Genomic DNA, 19,862 nt, shown 5'->3' with positions numbered 1-19,862 from the left:
TGGAAAATTCCATGGACAGGGGAGCCTGGCAGGCTACAGTCTATAGGGCTGCAAAGAGTCGGACACAACTGAGCACATACACACTGATGGCCTATGCAGGAGCTCTGATATATATCTCAAATGTACATATCTGAAATCCGATATCCACATATGTATACACCTGAATCACTGTGCTATATACCTGAAACTAACACAACACTGTAAATCAACCATACTTCAATAAACACACAAGCAAACAACAAAACATAGATACTACCTCATAGGACAGTTGTGAGGATGGAATAAGCTAAGAATACATGTAAATGCCTACTCTGAGAGCTTTATGTGCAGTTCCTCACTGAATCTTTACAACATAAAAATCACACGGTCACACGGCCCATAATCAGCATTCAATGCCTGTTTGATATTATTACATAATTAGTTACTCACATTCATTGATTTGACAAAGACACATTTTGTGCCAACTCTGTGTTAGGTAGTCAGATTCTTCCCCTGAGGGAGCCTAGGCACTAGGAAGGAGGTTTCAGTCTGGTTAACATAGGACTCACTCAACCTTAAAATAATACTCCATTAATATCTCCCCATGAGAATTAAGCTACTTTATATTTTCAGTTAAACTTTCTTGCTTGAGAATAGATTCAGTGACATTTAACCATTCAGTAGTAACATATATCCAGCAGTAATAATAAAATTCAATCAATATAAATCCATATACTTCCATCATGTGGGTGAAATAAAAATAGAGGTTGATGTCTCTTTAAGGGGATAAGAGTAGGATCCATATAATCCTATCTCAGGTAAATGTGAGAGACACAAATGTAACTTCAGTTTATTTAAGGTACTCAGGTTTATATTTAAATAAGCAAAGGCTTGGTTAGATAAACACAGAAAATGTGGAAGAAATACATTCATATTCCCAGGGGAGCCAACACTTTTGCAATAAATAAGTCAAATAACTATAAAAATCAGAAAGCTTAAGGAGATTTCTTAAACCCTCAAAACACTGTGCATCCAAGCAAAAAAGTCATATAAACAAAACTACTAAATATATTTTCAGACATGCACTGAGTTTTAGAAACAAAAATATAATTAGGTGGTAAAGTCAGCTAACTATTAAGAACTTGAAAAATGCAGCAGAGAAAGGATAACCCGCTCTATCATTTGTTCCCTGAATTCCAATACTCACCCCAATGAAGAAAAATTGCCTGAAAGTATAGAAATGTAACAAAAGAGAAAAATCAAGTGGCAAACAAATATAGAAAAAGATGTGTAAGCTTATTATAATGTAAGAAATGCAAATAAAAACTGGCTAAGATTTTGTTTAAAATGAGAATGTTTAATACTTCTGAAAATGCTGTAAGACAGATATCTTCCTATGTGACAGGAATTAATGAAAATTAGTGTAAATTTTAAGAAATTTGGTGTGTGTGTATATATATACACCAATCTATTCTAAGGAAATAATCAAAGATGCAACTAAATAATTTCAGATCAGCTTTTTGTTTGATTTTTTCTAATCAAAGGGTTAATTCTAGTAGAGAAAATATAAATACCCAGAAATAAAAATAAAGTGAATTTTTTATGTGATAGCCATAGGATAAATTATATAATTAATAAGATGGTTTCAAAAGATATTGTATGATATGGGCAAATGCTCATAATAGCATGTGAAATTTTTTAAAAGCAGGACATACACTAGAAGTCACAGGTAGGGCTTCTCTGCAAAGCTGCACTTGGCCATGGTTGGAAGAACCCCAGATACCAAAGCAGGGATTTGGGAAATTGTGGGAAGGATTCTCACCTGCTCAAATATCTCTCTCCCACCACTTGTCATGGGTCCTGAAATTCTACCACTGGTGAATCAATCATCTGAGTTAAGTCCTACCTTATCCCTGGAACTTATTTAAAAAAAAAAAAAAAGCCCAAGTGTACTGGGCAGCATAGTAAGTCACAGTAACATTTTCATCTAAATTGGTTTATCAGAATTTCTTTCCTTCATTTTATCAATAAACGTTTTTACTGGGCACCTAGAACACACAAGAAAGATGCCAGCCCTGGGACATGGCATGACGTTGGCCTCTATACTCAAGGAATTCACAGGCTGGCAGTGAGGGAGGGACATAGGCAATAAAGCCTCTACAAGGAAGAGATAAACAGGGTCCAAATGGAGTCTACCCCAGCAGAAGGTGTGGCTTCTGCTTACGTGAGGAAGTTGAGAAGACTTTGCTGGAAATGTACATTTGAACTAAGTCTTATTAAAAAAGAGTGGAGTGCTGTTTGCAGAGCAAAGGAAATAGGATAGGAGAGGCAAGGCAGCCAGAGAGAGCCAGAAGCCTTCAGAACATCACCAAGCTCCTGGGAGGGGCTTTCAGAGAGTGACCGTGATACTTGGAGCTGAGTGGAACAGGAGAGGCTGGGAGGGACTGGTACCCTGGAAACATGGGCACGTTCCCATGTGGAGGTGCCAAAAGGGAGAAGAAGGACATTCCAGGAGAGGGTGCAAGTGAAACACTCGCCAGCTCTGACATTCTATCCAAGTGCGCTCCTGTTCCCTCTTTTTCCTCAGATGGTGGCTAGCTACTGAAACCAGGTTACTGCCTCGTCTCTGCACTTTTAATCTCTAGAATCCAAGGCCACAGTTGTATGACAATCTCATCCTTAAACATAACTTCTGTCTGGTGACTGTAAATAGCATTCCAAAGTAAAAAATACTTAATGTATTTATTCTTATTGTTGGGACTCACCGATTCTGAGAACCTAATGATTCATCTTACTTGTACTAAGGCAAACAAAATATATAAAATATGGAGTACTATAGTACAGCCAAATTTCCCAACAAACAGTGATAGAAAGACATGCTAAAGGATACCAAAAGGAAAAATATACTCCTGGTTAGCTTTGGATTTGAAGACGGGATTCTCTCATTTACTTTCTCTTTTTAACAAAAGAAAAATCCCAAACCTTTAGGAAAACTTTGCCTCCTCTATCTGCCCCTAGGCTCTGCTTTCCATCCCCCTCAAGGCACAACTTTTCTGACAGATCTGCTGTATTTGCCACATAAAAAACCAAATCAAGGCAGAACCATCATCCCAAAGTGCAAAGCAAACTTTCGTTATTAGTTGTGCTGGCAAAAATCTTGGAAAGTGTAAGCAACATAAAATCCAAGAAAAAGACCAAAATATATCACTGCAAAGCAGAACTCCCTGTAACAAGGTTTATAAAATATCCTTTTTTCCCCCTTGGCTATTCTGACACAAGCTGAACTTATTTGTACAGCGTTGCAAAGCAGACAAGGAAACACGCGCACACACACGTACACAAACACACAAAGAAGACGTGCCTGAAGACTGTCTGAGAGGGGGTGTTCCGAACCAGACCGATCGTGCACAGCGTCCTTGCCCAGATGCATTTGACTTCAGGCTTGGGAACGTTAAACAAACACAAAAACAAGAGCCGGCGATGCGCGTGCTGGGCTGGGTGACAGAGGCAGCTAGCAAATATTGGGATTGTGTTTCACCTGTTGCCATGGTTACCAAAACAGGGTGGATACTTGGAGAAAGAGAAAGAAAGAAAACTGGGAAGACAATGAATCCTAGGAGACTGTCTGAATGTGTGTATGTGAAGACTCTACTGAGGGTGGAGGAAGGGAGAGCCCAGAGAGAGTCGACGGAAAGGAACATTTCAATACTGCTTTGTGTTGGGTGCTTGGAGAGCTCGGTCACTGCTCCACACCAAGGAGAAACACATCTCCAAAAGCCCACGTAAGATCCACTCAGTCCCAAAAAACATAGCTATGAGATGTGGGAACTTTACTTTTGCTTGGTGGCAGGCAAAATCAAGGCAGTTTATACTGAGTACCAAGAGATGCAATACTCATTGTGAATCCACACACTGGGTGACCAAGAAGAAAAGCTTAGTGGTCTCGTGTCGAGACCCCCAAGTCTCAGGAATAATTATAGAAAACTGAACCCATTCCTTCAGGCATTCGGATGACGAACTTCAACTCCCATTTGATATAAAAGGGAAAAGCTGACTGATCCTCTTCTCCCAGGTACTTTGCCTCACTAACCAAACTCTACAGACAATGCTTCAGGAAAGACTTCCTTAGACAGTTCACTATCCCAGCAACCAGCAGATTGCTTTCTCTGTCAATTCCTGACTAGCACATGGAGAGTGAAGTACTATAAACTGAAAACCTGGAATCTGGGTTCTAATTCCCCTTCTTTTGCTAATTAGCTATTTGACCTTAGACCAGGTATTAACTGGAACTTCAGACTGTTGTTTCTCAAAGGAAAGAATTTTGCTAAAATAATCCCTGAGCTCCTTTCCTGCTTTGGAATTTGGTGATTCATAAGCAATTGATCATCTCTCAAATTCTCCTTTTCAAAACAAATACAATCAAATGTATAATCCCATATATTTAGGATTCTGATCAGCACATGGAATGTAAACACTGTAGGAATTTATTCTGTTTTATGGCAATATAAATAAATGGTTGTTAGCACCTATCAATGATCTCACAATCTAACCATTTACATTGTACCAAAAAGGATGATATATTCCCCAACTAAGCTCTCTACAGTTTAAATGGGTAAAGTGGTAATAGCATGTGAAAGGTTATATTTCAGCCAAGAAAAAGAACTCAGGGCTTCTATGAGCTCTCAGAGTTGTGCTGTTGCTTTTAGTCCTTTAATTCAGCACTTGTCCTGGCCAGACAGAAATATGAATCAGCCTTCTCTCCAGTGTTTAGATGATCAGGACTAGAGAAGTTAATAGGTTACCGGGTCTAGCAATTAATTTGAGTCTCATCTTCCTTTAATACCACTGAGTTTTACTTTTATAAGAACTTGCTTTGATTCAGAATCAGTTATCATGAGGACTCCAGGGTCAGCAATGATATAGGAGAAACAGGACAAAAATAAAAGACCTGGGCTCAGGACCTGGTTATGCCACTGGATCATGATGGAAAGTCACTTAGAAACCTCTCCGTACCTATAAAATGAAGATAGTAATACTTCCCTGTTGATCTTATAGGGGTTGCTATGAGGGGGTTACAATGTATATGGCAGCACTTTACAATTTGGAAAGTGCTCTACTAATATAAATTCATAAGATCAACATTCCCACTGCTGGCAAAACATTATTGTTTAGGGTCAGGAGCAAGAGCCCAATACCTGGGTTAACATCCCAACACCATTTTTTTCTTTTTAATCTGCTTGCATGTTCTTCACAAGTTACTCAGTCTCTCAATTTATTCATTTATAAAATGAGATTAAGAATAGTACATCACTCAGGGGATTGTTTCAAGAATTAAATGAAATAATGTACTGTAAGATGCTTAACATAATTTCTGCCACCACATAACAAGTGATTAATTAATGTTAACAATTATTGTTTTCTACTGTGGTGTTTTATACTGCCCTTAAAATGATATCCATTAAGAGTTCAGATTTTTGCTGTTTTTGTCATAGAATCTTACCTAATTCCTATTCAACTCCATACTGGACAATGGTTTTTCATAGTACCAAGGGAGCAGGATTCTGAAAAGAGTGGTCTCCTTGGATTAGCCTATCACCACATTTTGATCACTGGCTACAGGGCCACATGACTGCTGGCAAGTGAAGAGTGTCTTTCAAGTCAACAGCATTTCCTGCCTTGCCACAAAGCTTTTGAGAAGCAGACAGAACATTTATTACCTGGTTTTTTATTCCTAGACATTTAGGAAGTGAAGCTGGGGATGATTAAAGCAAATAGGCAAATCGAAGGACTGCATTTCTCAAGAGTGCCAGAGAGATGTTACCTGGAGACTGTCTTTTCATGTGTATAAATTTTCCAGGCAACCCCATATGGAGCCAGACTTCTCTGTGATTTATCTATTGGACAGTGGGTGGCCAAAGGGCACCGTAGGCAAACAGTTATCCATCTCGATAATTAGGGAGGGAAAAGGCAAACACAAACACACCCAGGTTGACATTCAAAACAAAGTGGAGATTTAACCATGGATTGCTCACTATGCCACCCCGGTTCTCATCTGCCAATCTGCCAGGAAGAAACTATTAGCCAAAAAAAGAAGCAATGTTAGTAATTTATTGGTACAGCTGATGGCAAAAGCACAATTCTGTGTATAAGGGTGAAGGCCTGAGCTGGGGCCCAGCTTTGTGTTTAAATGATAGCTTGATCTTCTGAAGTCTTTGCCAGGTTTTTCTGTCCTCATTATGAAATGAGGATTGGGGCAAGGTCTTCACTAAGTGCCCTCTATCTCTAAAAGGCCTTGACGCTCCAATTCTATTGGTTTCTTTCATTCATTCATTAATGCAAATATTTATGTATTCATTCAATGAACAGTAAGCCTAACTGTGGATGAGGTATTAACTGTTGGTGACCAAAATACAGCACAATCAGTCCATCACAATGGAAGAAACAGCCTTTAGTATTGATTGCTCTCAATTCTTTGGAGGGCAATGATATTCCCAGTTCTGTTTCTAAGGAACAGATGTATTGCTTTCCTCTCAAGGAAAAAAATAAGATGGCTATTGTTTCTAGATGTCTTTCAAACAAATCAAATGTAGATAGCTACACTTTACAACTTGAATACTTAGCTAAGCATTTAACAATGATTTCTTTTCCTTCTTAGCCCCACCATTGCCCCCTACCCACTTCATCCCATTCTCATTTCCAGGGCTAGGGTTTGGTTCCTTCTCATAATTTTAATTCAAGTCAATAAAATTCAGTTCTCATTCATGGGGCCTTTCTCAGTACACAGAGTTTATACAATGCGAGGATTATTTTCAAGGAGCTTCCAATCAATCAAGTCTGGGAGACACACATGTAAAACAAGAAATGTCACAATTAAAATGAGTTGGAGTAAGAGGCAGTGAGGTTGGACCAGTAAGTGCAGCCACAGAGCTCTGGTTAAACTAAGCAGTAAGGTCCATACTAACCAACCACTCCACATTTTTACAGGTTATCTAGAGGTCTACACTGTCCTAGCCATCTTTGTCTCCCATTTCTTTGTACATATAAATTAACCTAAAATGAATTTTATTTAATCTGCTGCTTACCAACACCTAGAATATGTACATTTTTATCTAAAGGATCAGTGTTGTGATGAAAATGCTTTGCCATTAGAGTCTGAGACTTTAGCTTTTGCTAAGTGATATGTCATTGGGCCAGTTTTTTTAACTAGTTAAAGCTCAGTCTCAGTTATAAAATGGGGACAACATCCCTGTTATGGGGCAGTCCTGAGAATAAAATCAGGTCAGAGCTATGCATAACTTCTCCTTGGTATCACTATTTCCTAGGCTTCCTATCCCTATCCAAACTGATGGTGACTCCTCGGCAAAGTGGCCAGTGCCCTCTATGAAAGGCTGTTAATATGCCATCCTCATCATCAGTTTCAATATAATAGTTGTCATCTCATCATTAATGAGACTCCAGACAGCTATTTGGACAAGTTCTCCCCACGCTTTATTTATTTTCCAACCCTATTATTGACTTCTTTAAAAAAGAAAAGGAAAGCCTTTGAAAAAATTAGATAGAATTGGTCTAATTCTCATAAATAGGAATGAGCACAAATCTACAGAACTGAGAGCACCACATCTACATCATCACAGAACCACGCACACCCAGCAGAGGCTGGAAACAGGACCCCAGTCTGATTTGCATTTCTTACCTCTTCTGTCCTCTTCTTCCTTCCCTTTCTCTCTGCTCATCCCCCTCCTTCTCTCCCTTTCCCCTTTGAGTGTTAAAACTGTCTACCAGATATCCAGTGAAAATTTCCTTCTAGCAGACCTTGTTTTCATGAAAGACACCCACTGATCCTAGGCATCTGGAAGAGCCTACCATCCTGTGTAGTTAGAAAGGTGGGATGCTCTCACACCTCTGAGTCTGCTCTGACCCTGAGACAAAATCGAGTATGCACATAACCACTTGCACTACTGTGAAGCCACATGTTTGTTGGCTTAATTCTTCAGAAGAAAGATCCATAACACTAAATTATCATTCGCCAGACTTATGATAAAATCAGCTTGAACAGATGTGACTACAGTTCACCGAAGTGCATGGCTTGATACTAATACACATTAAATCAAAAGAAGAACACGTGTGATTTCAATTTAGGATGTTGAAGATTAATGCACTGGAGAGTTTACTGGGGACACTGGTTTGCTTTCTCCCACAGGAGGGAGAAATGACCCATTCAGGGCAAGGAGAATGGATGCATTCTATCGAGCAATCAGTTATCAGCTTCTAACAAAGCTGTACATGGAAAGCAATCCTGCCTTATGCTTCTGTCCACCTCCAGGACCTCTGAGTTTCGCCAGAGATTCAGGACAATGACATCTGTCAGTGGCCAAAAGTGGTAAAATGGACACCCTGGCCCCAGGAGAAGAGGTCCGCAGCGTTGTGGGGTGGGCAATGCCCCCCAGGCGGCTCTCCGGTTGCTCGTGTGCTCTGAGCACACGCCCCACAGAGTGCCTTCATCACAATAGCCCATGTGTGACCTCCGGAAAAGTCCTTGAAAACAGTGAAACAAGAGTCTCAGTTGAAATCTGGAATCCATTCCAGCCTTTACACAGGAAGAAAATTAGGCATAGAACAACAAAGCCCGTAGTTCTGAGAAACCTGTGGAGGCTCTGGCTGACATTAATATCGAGGAAGATTTTTTTTTTCTTCTCTACTTTGTATTTCATAAAAACTTTTCGTCTAAGCAACCCAAACCTGCTAGAAAATATTGTACAGTGAGTAGGTAACAATAACTAGTTTCTCCAGTGAATAAAGTGAGCAGAAATCAGAATAGGGATGCTGAGTAATGTATTAAAAGTCATTTACTTAACGTTTTTCCAAGCTACTAGGTAAATGCTATTCTTCCAAAATATAAGTGGCCAATATTACAATTTTTCCCTTTGGATGAACAGGAATCCAAATTTGTATTGGCAATAACGGGGTTAGGGGTGGGAGTCTGGAGCAGAGGGAAAAGCTGTATCAACTCCATGATACAGTTCATTTGCCCAGACATCATGGATCTGGAAATATTCATTCACTTAGAACATGAATCAGCAGAGGAGTATGCCTGTTCAAAATTTAACTCGACAAACATTTGCAGGGTAACACTATTTTTATAAGCACAGCCCAATTCCCTTTTGTCTCCTGCTGATATTATTCACTATTAATCTGCCCTATCATATGTTCTTATTTCATACATATAAATAATTGTAAATCTGGACTCCCTTTGGAAGCATTTTCTTTCTTTGCCAGCAAGAAGAGGGATAGGACACTTCTGAGTTGAATGGTGGCATACAATCCAGGAAAATTCAACTGGCAGGGAAATTTCATTTGGAATTGTGTTTTAGAATCTCCTTCAAGTTTGTCTGGTGGGGTCTCTCAAAAGAGATACAGACCCTGAACTAAACTACATGATTCAGTAATAATCCGGCTGGAGTAGCATTTAATGCTTTAGACCCAGAACACTTATTCATACACATGAATAACTTAATTTTGTTTCTTTCTTAAGTACCTTCACAGTTCATTTTTTATTTTCCTCTAAAAAAATGTAAATGGCATTACTCTGGTCTCCAAAACACATGCCAGTTTGGATTTTACCCTGCCAGCAATTATTTGGTTTGGCTCAGCAGGGCTTGAGTTGAAAAAATATTTGCCGATTCCAAAAAGATTTAACGAGCTTTGCTGAAGATGCTGGTGCCATTTGGCATGTCACAGGGACTGTGGCCCAGCAAAGAGACCTCTCCCAACCACAGACTTTATGCGCCTGGGGTAGCCAACACTGGGAGTTCAGTTGCTTCCTTGGGTTAAGAAGGTGCAAGTCAAATGAGAGAAATTTCCAAGAGAAAGTGACCAAAGCCAGCATCCAAAACACTTGCTGCCATTAAAGACAAAGTCCCTGGGTTTTGATGGCTAATTTTCAGAGATGTCAATAACATCCTCACCTCAGCCTTCCGACGTGGTCCCTACGCTGTCACACGGCAAAGCAAAAAAATTTCCAACTTCTAGCAAAAGCTATCTTCACCCAATATCAGATACAAAAAATTTGCTGCTATGTATTTTGTTGGCATCTGACACCTTACCAACTGTGGTGTCAGAATGTATATAAAAACTGAATTATTCCTTCAAGTAATTTTGCTAAATGTAACGAGTAAGTTGACCTTATATGGCCAAGACCAACAGGCATTGCTTTTATTAGTATTTAGCAGGATATAAATACATGAATCTATCACCTTGATTGGAAAGAATGACTTCAGTGCACATCAATCTCATATGTTAAAAGTGACTAAATGTCACCTGAAATCGCACGTTTCAATGTGAACTGCAGTTACCCCATGAGGAAACAAGACTCTGGTCTTTTCAAATCAATGTCACATCTGATGACTATAACACAAAAAATGAAAATATTTTCGTACTACTTGTGTGCTTAAAAATTACATCTGTTTTGGTGGCTATGGGGACAGGAAGAGTGGCACTGAAATGGTGACTACCTTGAAGGAGAGAAACTCTGGATTGTTTTTGTTAATTTCAGTTCCTGAACAAATATACACATATTTGGGTGTATCCCACCTCAACTCTTATGGATCTCCCCAAACTCCTAAAAGTCCCTTTCACCAAGGCCACACACTGATCCAGTGCTTGTTCCATGAGCATCCCACGCCAAGGTTCAGTAACTAATAGCCTCAAAAAGAGGGCCAAGTTCTGCACTGCTTTTCCACAGAAAGACCTGTTCATTGAAAAGAAAGACGGAGCCATCTACCTCATTTAACTGGAGTTTGGAAGTCAGAGCAGAAATCAAAAGAAAAAGTCATGCAGTAAGAAAAGGATGATCATAATTGTTATTTACCATCTTAGCTTCTGAATGCATTGGCTGGACTTGGGGAGAAGCACAGGGATTGCTGAGATTTGGACCTTGCATTCCCAGGAGGTTGGAGTTCACTGACATTTGTCTCTCCATCTAAGAGAAAGGAAAGTAACAGAATCAGAAGTCTGAGAAAGGCAGTTGAGATCATAGACAAAGCTGCATTTCTCTTTCAAATGGACTGTGTCGAATTTCTGTGAATAAATCCAGGGAAAACCTGCGGTTTGGTAAAGGGTAAGCAAGGTACTCCTAAGTCTTGAACTCAGGCACAGAAAAGAATCATCCAAAGCCGGGTGTTCTAGAGAATAAGCCCAATGCCAAAGAGAATGACATTGTGATGGGAAATCATTTCCAAACAAAAGCAGGCAATACTTCCACAAAAGCATGCAACACGTCCACAAAGTGTTCACTTTGTGAACACTCTGAATACTACTCATCAAGTTTATTTTCATAGCTGCTGCTGCTGCTAAGTCGCTTCAGTCATGTCTGAATCTGTGCAACCCCATAGACAGCAGCCCACCAAGCTCCGCCGTCCCTGAGATTCTCCAGGCAAGAACACTGGAGTGGGTTGCCATTTTCTTCTCCAATGCATGAAAGTGAAAAGTGAAAGTGAAGTTGCTCAGTCGCGTCTGACTCTTAGCGACCCCATGGACTGCAGCCTACCAGGCTCCTCCGTCCATGGGATTTTCCATTTCATAGCTATAAAGAGAATAACACATGCCTAGAAAAATGCTGGAAGGATATAGAATATATCAAATGGTTATCTCAAGTTATCTGTGGCTTTTGTATTCTCCCCAAATTTTATACTGCAATGTGAATCATTTTAGCAGCAAGAAAAAAATTCATTTTAAAAGCCACCCTCTTAAAGATGATGTGTCTTCCTGTCACTGTAACTCATGACCACCATCAAAATGGTCCAGCAGAGGTATTTGAGCTGCTCCCCCTGACATATCTTCTCTTCCCTGTTAACCTTGTCTGACTCTACACAGCAGCAGTTTTAGGCCTCACAGAAGGGTTAGAGCTTTGGAAGGTAAAGAAAGCAGGGTGGGTACTGAAGACACGTGATCAACACCCCCCACTGTCCTGCTGGCCTGTCCTTGTGTCTAGAATTAACATTGACTATCAATATCTGAATTGAGTTCTGGCTTTTGTCTCCAGGGTGTCCCTGTTAAAAAAATGAATATAGTAAAAAAATCTCTATTTCAGTCAGAAAGACTGTGTCTAACAAACATTTTCCATTTAGTAGAATGACTGAAGCAACTTAGCAGCAGCAGCAGCAGCAGAAAACTAACACTTTTTGAAGAACAGGAATAATGCAAGTGTACTTAATACTGAAATCAAACTGAAAGTAATTAGACTTTCCTCAAGAGAGAAATAGTTTCTTCAATGCAAAAGTTTTCCCATTTGCCAAAGGATGAAATGGAAACAATGTTCGGAAATTTTAGGGAACCAGGTTTCTGCTCAAAGTTAGCCTAGGTAGTCTTAGAAAATAGAGTTCCTTATCAAAGGAGCTCATCAAACAGTGGAGGATAGAAACCTCACAGATAAGAGTCGAGAGTAATAGTTGAACAAAATGACCCTTTGAGGTCCCTTCCATTGTTGAGATGATCACTGCAATTCATGCTGTGTCCACCCCAAGGGCGGGGTTGTTATTAGGATACCAGTGTGTGGATGAGCAGAGGTACTCGCTAAAAGCCTTGTCATGAATGATTGGGGCACATTTCCTATCATGTCACAGTGAAGTACCATCAGCCATACCTTAGCCAGAATTAGTTTATTGGTTATCTAGCAGTGTATGGCTTTGTGAAACTGTTGCAAAAGGATCTATTTAATGATGGTGAACTTTCTAGACCACTCTAGAAAAACCTTTTGCACACACCAGTTCAGCAAAATAAAATAGAGTTGTCCTTCAATATTCCCCAGGGATTGGTTCCAGACCCCCCCTCTGACACTAAATTCCAAGGTGCCCAAGTCTCATAAAAAAGGCATAGTAATTGCATAAAACTTATACACACCCTTCCCTATACTTTAAATCATCTCCAGATCCCCTAAAACACCTAATACAATGTAAATACTTTGCAAATCCAAATGATGTTTTTTGGAATTGTCTGGAATTAATACACACACACACACACACACACACACACATATATATATATATATATATTTTTTTTTCAATCTATGGTTGGTTGAATCTGCAGATGTGGAACGGACAGTTATGGAGGACTGGCTGCATTCACTCTCATATTTCCCTAAATATTCAAGCAGCCTGGGTATTCTAATTTTTTAAATTATTTTTTAAATCATGGTAAAATATACATAACATAAAAGTTACCAGTTTAACTCTTTTTAAGTGTACAGTTCAGTGCCATTAAGTACATTTGTGTACTCGAATTGTTAAGTCATGGAGATTTCTCTAAAAAATGCTTATTACTTATAACTTCCACTTTCCAGAGGCTGGGGGGTAGGACAGTGGGATTAGCATTTGACCCTTTATTCCAATTAGTGACCTTCTCCCAAAGAGAAATAAAGTCCAAAGGAGTTTCTGCTTTCAGTTTTCAGAAGGAGGATTGTTCAGAAGGACACATGATTGTCCAGGGTTTTCCATCATGCTTTGGAGCCACCATTTTACAAAGAAGTGAGAGTAGCCTGCTTTCTGCCTCTGGATTCAGAGTCAGCCATGCTGCCTACTTTTTGGAAAAGTTACAGGCTGTGACTGTTTCTACCTTATGACTCACAAATTAAACAGAATACTAAAAACAGGCTGGTTTCTCTATCTTAAAAAAATTGCATTTTTCCACCTAAGTAATTATATGGGGTTACCAAGAGCCTCTTCAAAACAACTATTTGGTGCTTTGTGCTAATAAACGCTCTGCCCATGAGTGTGGCTTTAATGAGTGGACTAGAATGAAGAGGTCAGAAGACGGGAGTGGCTTTGCTGAATACTAAGCAATACTGAGCACTGTACGTAAAATATCCAGATAAAGGATATCATCTTTTTTGAGTGTCTCCTTTTCCCTTGAAATAAGCTGGAAAACAGGAGCCAAAAATGTCTGCAGTCGACTGGGCTTTTGTAATCATAAATGGGTGTTCATATTCCCAAATAATTTCAGCTTTTGACAATCAAGATCAGAAATCCCAACCCAGTGGACTCCTGGAAGGCAATGCCTATTTTCTCCTTCACCACATTTTCAGCATCTAGCACAGAGCTTGGCCCTTACAAGGAGCTCAACCAAAGTTTACAAAATAAATGAATGAATGAACAGATTCATCATTTATTTCAGACCTAGGGCTTTGTGAAATATGTAGCCTAACAGCATGTACCACAAAACAATTAAGAATCTCAGCTTCACCTACAAATATAAATTAATCTTTTACACCAGGGGACATAAGAACTCCATGGAAAGTACATGCTTGACAAGCTAAAATATAGTGCATAAGGGCTGGCAACTTGATAATGTGGAAGAAAGGGCCCAGATTTCTAGGCCCTAAAACTCTTAGTATGTGCTTTTAGATATCTTGCATTTATTTTCATTAGTTACATTAGTGTCACTCCAGATCATGGTTTCCCAATCTTGGCACTATTGACATTTTGAGCCAAATAATTCTTTGTCCTGGTAACTGTCCTATGCATTGTACAATGTTTAGCATTCCCGACCTCAACCCACTAGATGCCCATAGCACTTTCCCCAAGTTGTGACAATGAACAGTATCTTCAGATATTGCCAAACATCCATTTGTCTTTGGAGGACAAAACTGATTCCAGTTAAGAATCACCACTCTAGATGGACACTATTTTCATGACAGCTGTACACATCACTGACATGGGTTTGAACTTCTGACTCCGTTATCTACACTGGCTCTTTACCATTCACCTGATCCTTCGCTTCTATTCTGAAGCAACAACATTTTTTTTTTTCCATTTATTTTTATTAGTTGGAGGCTAATTACTTTACATCATTACAATAGTTTTTGTTATACATTGAAATGAATTAGCCATGGATTTACATGTATTCCCCATCCCGGTCCCCCCTCCCACCTCCCTCTCCACCCGATCCCTCTGGGTCTTCCCAGTGCACCAGGCCCAAGCACTTGTCTCATGTACCCAACCTGGGCTGGTGATCTGTCTCACCCTAGATAATATACATGTTTCAATGCTGTTCTCCTGAAACATCCCACCCTCGCCTTCTCCCAGAGTCCACAAGTCTGTTCTATACATCTGAGTCTCTTTTTCTGTTTTGGATATAGGGTTATCGTTACCATCTTTCTAAAGTTCATATATATGTGTTAGTATACTGTAATGGTCTTTATCTTTCTGGCTTACTTCGCTCTGTATAATGGGCTCCAGTTTCATCCATCTCATTAAAATTTCAAGTACATGACTTCACTGTTAAAACTTTAAAGACTCTTTTTCTGTTCTACTCTTCTATTGTACAATGAAGTTGTACAATGAAGTGATATGGTGGAAACCAGGGCCAGGCACCCTTTTCTCTGGTTCTTTGCAGCCTAAATGCCCCACTTTTGCCCCTGGGAATGGTACACAGTTTATTCAAATGGGGAAAAAAGGTCACTACAGTGACATTTTTCTGGACAATGCATAGAATTTCTGAAAGGAAATGATTTTAAACGAGAAGGATTTAAAGCCTGGATGAAAACAGCTTGTGGTAGAAGTCTCTTGTAATTAGTGAGGTGGAATGAAATCCAGGATTGCAGTATGGGTGGTGCTGCTTTCCTTTATCCAAAATGTTTAAGGTGGGAAGACCCAGAGGGATGGGATGGGGAAGGAGGCAGGAGGGGGGATCGGGATGGGGAACACATGTAAATCCATGGCTGATTCATGTCAATGTACAGCAAAAACCACTACAATATTGTAAAGTAATTAGCCTCCAACTAATAAAAATAAATGGAAAAAAATAGCCAAATAAATTAAAAGTCAAGCTCAGCTCTATTATGAAAGAAAAAAAAATGTTTAAGGTGAGTGAGGCAGGTAGTCAGCCAGCTCACCTGTCCTTCTGACAAAATTTTGCAAAGAATCTTTCTAGCCTGAACTACCTGATACTTACAGTGGGAAGACCTAGGTCTCTAGAATTGGGCCATCAAGCCTTTCTCTATCTCCCTGCTTCCAGATAAACAAGCATATTCCTCATTCTGGGATGATCTGGGCTGCAAAATATGAGGAGAGATGCGTATCCTGGTCACTTGTAACTCTTCCATTATAAGCTGTGTGACATTAGACAAATCCTTCCAATGTCGTAATCCTCAGCTTTCCACTGGTAAAGTAAGTATATTGATAACGACTGCAATCATATTCCCACAGGACTGCTGTGAGAACAAAATGAAATAGCAAATGTAGACAGTTCCTTAGAATGCTAAAAACATTCTGCAAAATATTCCCGATATTGTTGTGGGAGGATTTTAATTGAATTGTCATATACCTCTAGGGCTTTTGAGAACACTTGTGGCCCTGAAAATGGTAACACTATGCACTGAGGCACAATGCCAGGGAGGATGAAGATGTCCACAGTGGGGATTCCATGGCAGGAGAGCAGGTTAGCTCTAAAACAGTCTGAATCTTCGTTCTGTGTGAGCCTATTGTTTTCAGGGAGGTGTAGTGTAATAACTTGGAAGTCAGACCACCTAGATCTAAAACTCAATTCTGTCACTCACTTGCTCTTATTGATGCTGCAACTGAAGTGCCAACACTTTGGCCACCTGATGCGGAAGAGCTGACTCACTGGAAAAGGCCCTGATGCTGGGAAAGACTGAGGGCGAGAGGAGAAGGGGGTCACAGAGGATGAGATGGTTGGATGGCATCACTGACTCAATAGACATGAGTCTGAGCAAACTCAGGGAGATAGTGAAGGACAGGGAAACCTGGCGTGCTGCAGTTCATGGGGTCACAAAGAATCGGACACAACTTAGTGAATGAACAATAAGCTCTTACTGACTTAGTCACTTAACCAAGTTTCCGCCTCTTGTGCCTTGGTTCCCTCTTCTGCAAAGTAGGGTAAGAACAGTGCATACCTCAGGGGTTTGTTGTGAGAGTGATAGGAGGGAATGTATGGATCACATAGTGGTTGAGAGAGAAACTCTAGGTTCGAAACTCAATGGCTCTGCTTCTCAGCCAACCTCATTTCTTGCCTTACTTTCTTCATTCAAAAATGGGGATGGTAATAGTACGTACCTGAGAGGGTTGTTTCACAGGTTAATGAAGTGGTTAGAGAGTGATCGGCACAAGGTCAGCATTCAATAAATGCTGCTAGCATTATTAATAAAACATAATATGCATGCATACATGTTAGCACTTATTATGTACCATCAATTATTATTGTTATTATTGTCATGACCACTCTGAGTCCCAGCTAGACCGCTCACTGGCAATTTAAGGACACTATATGTAGCCCAAGCTATAGACTTTGGGGTAATCATACACTCCCATGTCCCTGGACAAATCCCATTCCCTGAGTATTACAAACTCACTTGTCACCAGCAAGAAGATGAAACCATGCCTCATTATGGAAGCACTGAAGGATGGACAAGCCAGCAAGATGCCCAAGGATACACAACTAGTCACTTAGAGAAAACTGGCACCCAGCTCAACTCTCCATCCATAAGAAGCTCTTTTCTTCCCCACCAGCTAGGATCTGCACACTTTCTATACTTTTCCAAATGGGGCAAGCCTCAGCAGAAAGAAACACTTACTGGCATCAAGACGGCAGAAGAGCCCGGCATTGTAGGGTTGGGCAGGGTCCCAGGCATGGAGGCTGGCATGGGCTGTCTCTGTCTGTTGTGAAGATGGAGCAGAGAAGATAGAGAGCCTGGGACAGGCCTGGGAACAAAAAAAAAGAAAAGAAAAGAAAAAATAGCAAACATTATTCCTGATACTCCAGGCAGAGGATTCACTGCCAGTTTTTCAAGTCCAGAACCAGTGGGGACAACACCATTACATGAGCAGCAGATCAGATTCCCTGATGGGAGCCACATAATTCAGGATATTAGGGAAATAATAACAAATAAAATACAAGCCTGGCTTCCTTTGCTGCTTCCTAGTTAATACATCAAATTCCACTTCATTTCCTGACCTCTGTTATCTAACTGATATTCAATAGACAACAAGCCAGTAAATCTCCTACAACCCTTGCATCTTAGGAAAGAGAAGGGACCTGGTAGTGAAATCCTGCATGTTTACTCTGAGGTCTCTGCCCCCTGGAGGATCTCAGAGCCTGAGACCTGTGTACATTTGTTTTATAACATTCTCCCATACGTCTGCCTGGAAGCCTGCCTGGCTTTCCTCTGGATATACTTTCACTATTTGGATTTGCAGAGCCAAGTTCATTCATAATTTCCCAATAGAAATCTGTTTTGACTTTTTCATAATTCTCCACTTTGAGTGGGAAAAAAACACAAAGCCAGGTCACAAACCAAAGCAGCTAGATCGCGATTCACAAGATGCAATAAGTCTTTCTTGGGGCGAGTCTGGGGCCCAGCCCCCAATTACTGACCCTTCATTTTGTAATAACTCAAGGTGTGAGACTCTTTGACAGAAATTGATTTCAGCCTGATCTGCAGGTCTTGGGTAAGCTTTCCTTGGGGGAGTACATAGTTCTTTTGCTTCAATTTGCCAGAAAAAATTTTAAGAGCCTTAAATTGATTTAATGAGCCAGGGAATGTGGGGCTGAGGGAGAAGGGGAATTATTTGTGTTTATTAAAAATGGCAAACAAACAACCTCCTTGGCTCAATTCTCAATCTCCTGATGCTCTTACTCTGGGGAGCCATAAATGTCAAACCATTGAAGTAATGACTTAACAAATAAACAAACAAACAAACACCCCTCAGAACCTCTGAGTCTTCCATGCTACAGCATCTTATCCTGAATGCCATGATAGAAAAACAGTGCTTCCCAAATTGATGTATTTTCTAAAAAAAAAAAAAAATCTCTTGAGCTAAGAGCTGGGTAAAGATTGCAGAGAGATGTTCTCTGAAGGGCAAAGCCTTCCTGTGTTTCAGGGAAGGACAGCATGAAGAACCTCTTCTTTGGAGCACACGTGCCTCCCATGGGTGACTCACAAAGCCTGAACTGGGGGAAAGAATGCCAAGATATTCTTCCTTCACATTGCTGTTACGATTCCAGAGAAGATTAAGTTTTCCATTCTTTTCGTCTGAAGTCTCCCTTGGAAACACAGCTAGCTATCACAGTCACACATATCACAGAAGGATTAGTCCTAAGTTAGTCCTAGATTTATATGTTTAGGAAGTTGTGTATATGAAAATATAAGAAAATATAAAAGTTTTACACAGAGTTTATGGAGATGTACACAAATTACAACCAGTTCTATTAACAGGATGTGTGTGAGTGGTTACATAGATAGGCTAAGGTGAGAAGCTTATAACAATTGACATGGGTGTTTTCAGAAAAGCAAATATAGTGCTATGGATATTTCTTGACATGTACACTTGGGACCTCTGTAGTACAGATGAACAGTAAGGATTAGTAAGGCCTTTGACGGCCCTTCAGTTTTTATAAGTCTAGGAAATGGCTGCTTTCAAGCATTCCAAATTTCTATAGTTGTAATATCATTGAGTCTTAAAGTCTCTGATACTCAGAGTTCAAGTCAGAGAAGTATAAAATGCTGCTTGATCAACAGACAACTTTTGTTTTATATTCTCCAGTTTTAATGTTTTGTTTGGGACCTTTGCTAAAAAGAAAACAGCTATATATCAAATTATAGCATGTTTAATAATGGTCACTTCTTCTAAGTACAAGATTAATAATCTGAACTCCCCAGTTTCATAATGAGACCCTACAGATAGTTAAATATATATCCATCCATTCATTTAAAAATATCCAGATAGATAGATATAGATATCTATATACATGCATACATATCATACATAAATCTATATATACATACATACAGTCTTCAACCATATGTCTGCCTCTCTAGTCACCAGGGTAACAATTTGAACATAGACAGTTAGGGCTACTTGAAAACTGTTATC

The 19,862-nt window shown here is 39.9% G+C and overlaps 1 protein-coding gene across 3 annotated transcripts in view; it reads right to left on the bottom strand.

Moving 5' to 3' along the window:
* The window catches only part of CREB5 (cAMP responsive element binding protein 5), a 432,361-nt gene that overhangs the window by 86,801 nt on the left and 325,698 nt on the right, over positions 1-19,862 (bottom strand). For 2 of the 3 annotated variants that reach the window (XM_070467861.1, XM_070467869.1), the window contains exons 6-7: positions 17,564-17,690; positions 10,847-10,957 (exon numbers count right to left, since the gene is read on the bottom strand). In XM_070467861.1, coding sequence (XP_070323962.1) covers positions 10,847-10,957; positions 17,564-17,690 — 238 coding nt within the window. The remainder of the gene's footprint in view (positions 1-10,846; positions 10,958-17,563; positions 17,691-19,862) is intronic. The other variant, XM_070467873.1, reaches the window with a different exon arrangement.

This window comes from Odocoileus virginianus, chromosome 1 (genome assembly GCF_023699985.2).
Source record: "Odocoileus virginianus isolate 20LAN1187 ecotype Illinois chromosome 1, Ovbor_1.2, whole genome shotgun sequence".
Classification (NCBI taxonomy): Eukaryota; Metazoa; Chordata; class Mammalia; order Artiodactyla; family Cervidae; genus Odocoileus; species Odocoileus virginianus.
Note: the sequence above shows the minus strand (reverse complement) of the source record. Positions and strands in the feature narration are given on the sequence as shown.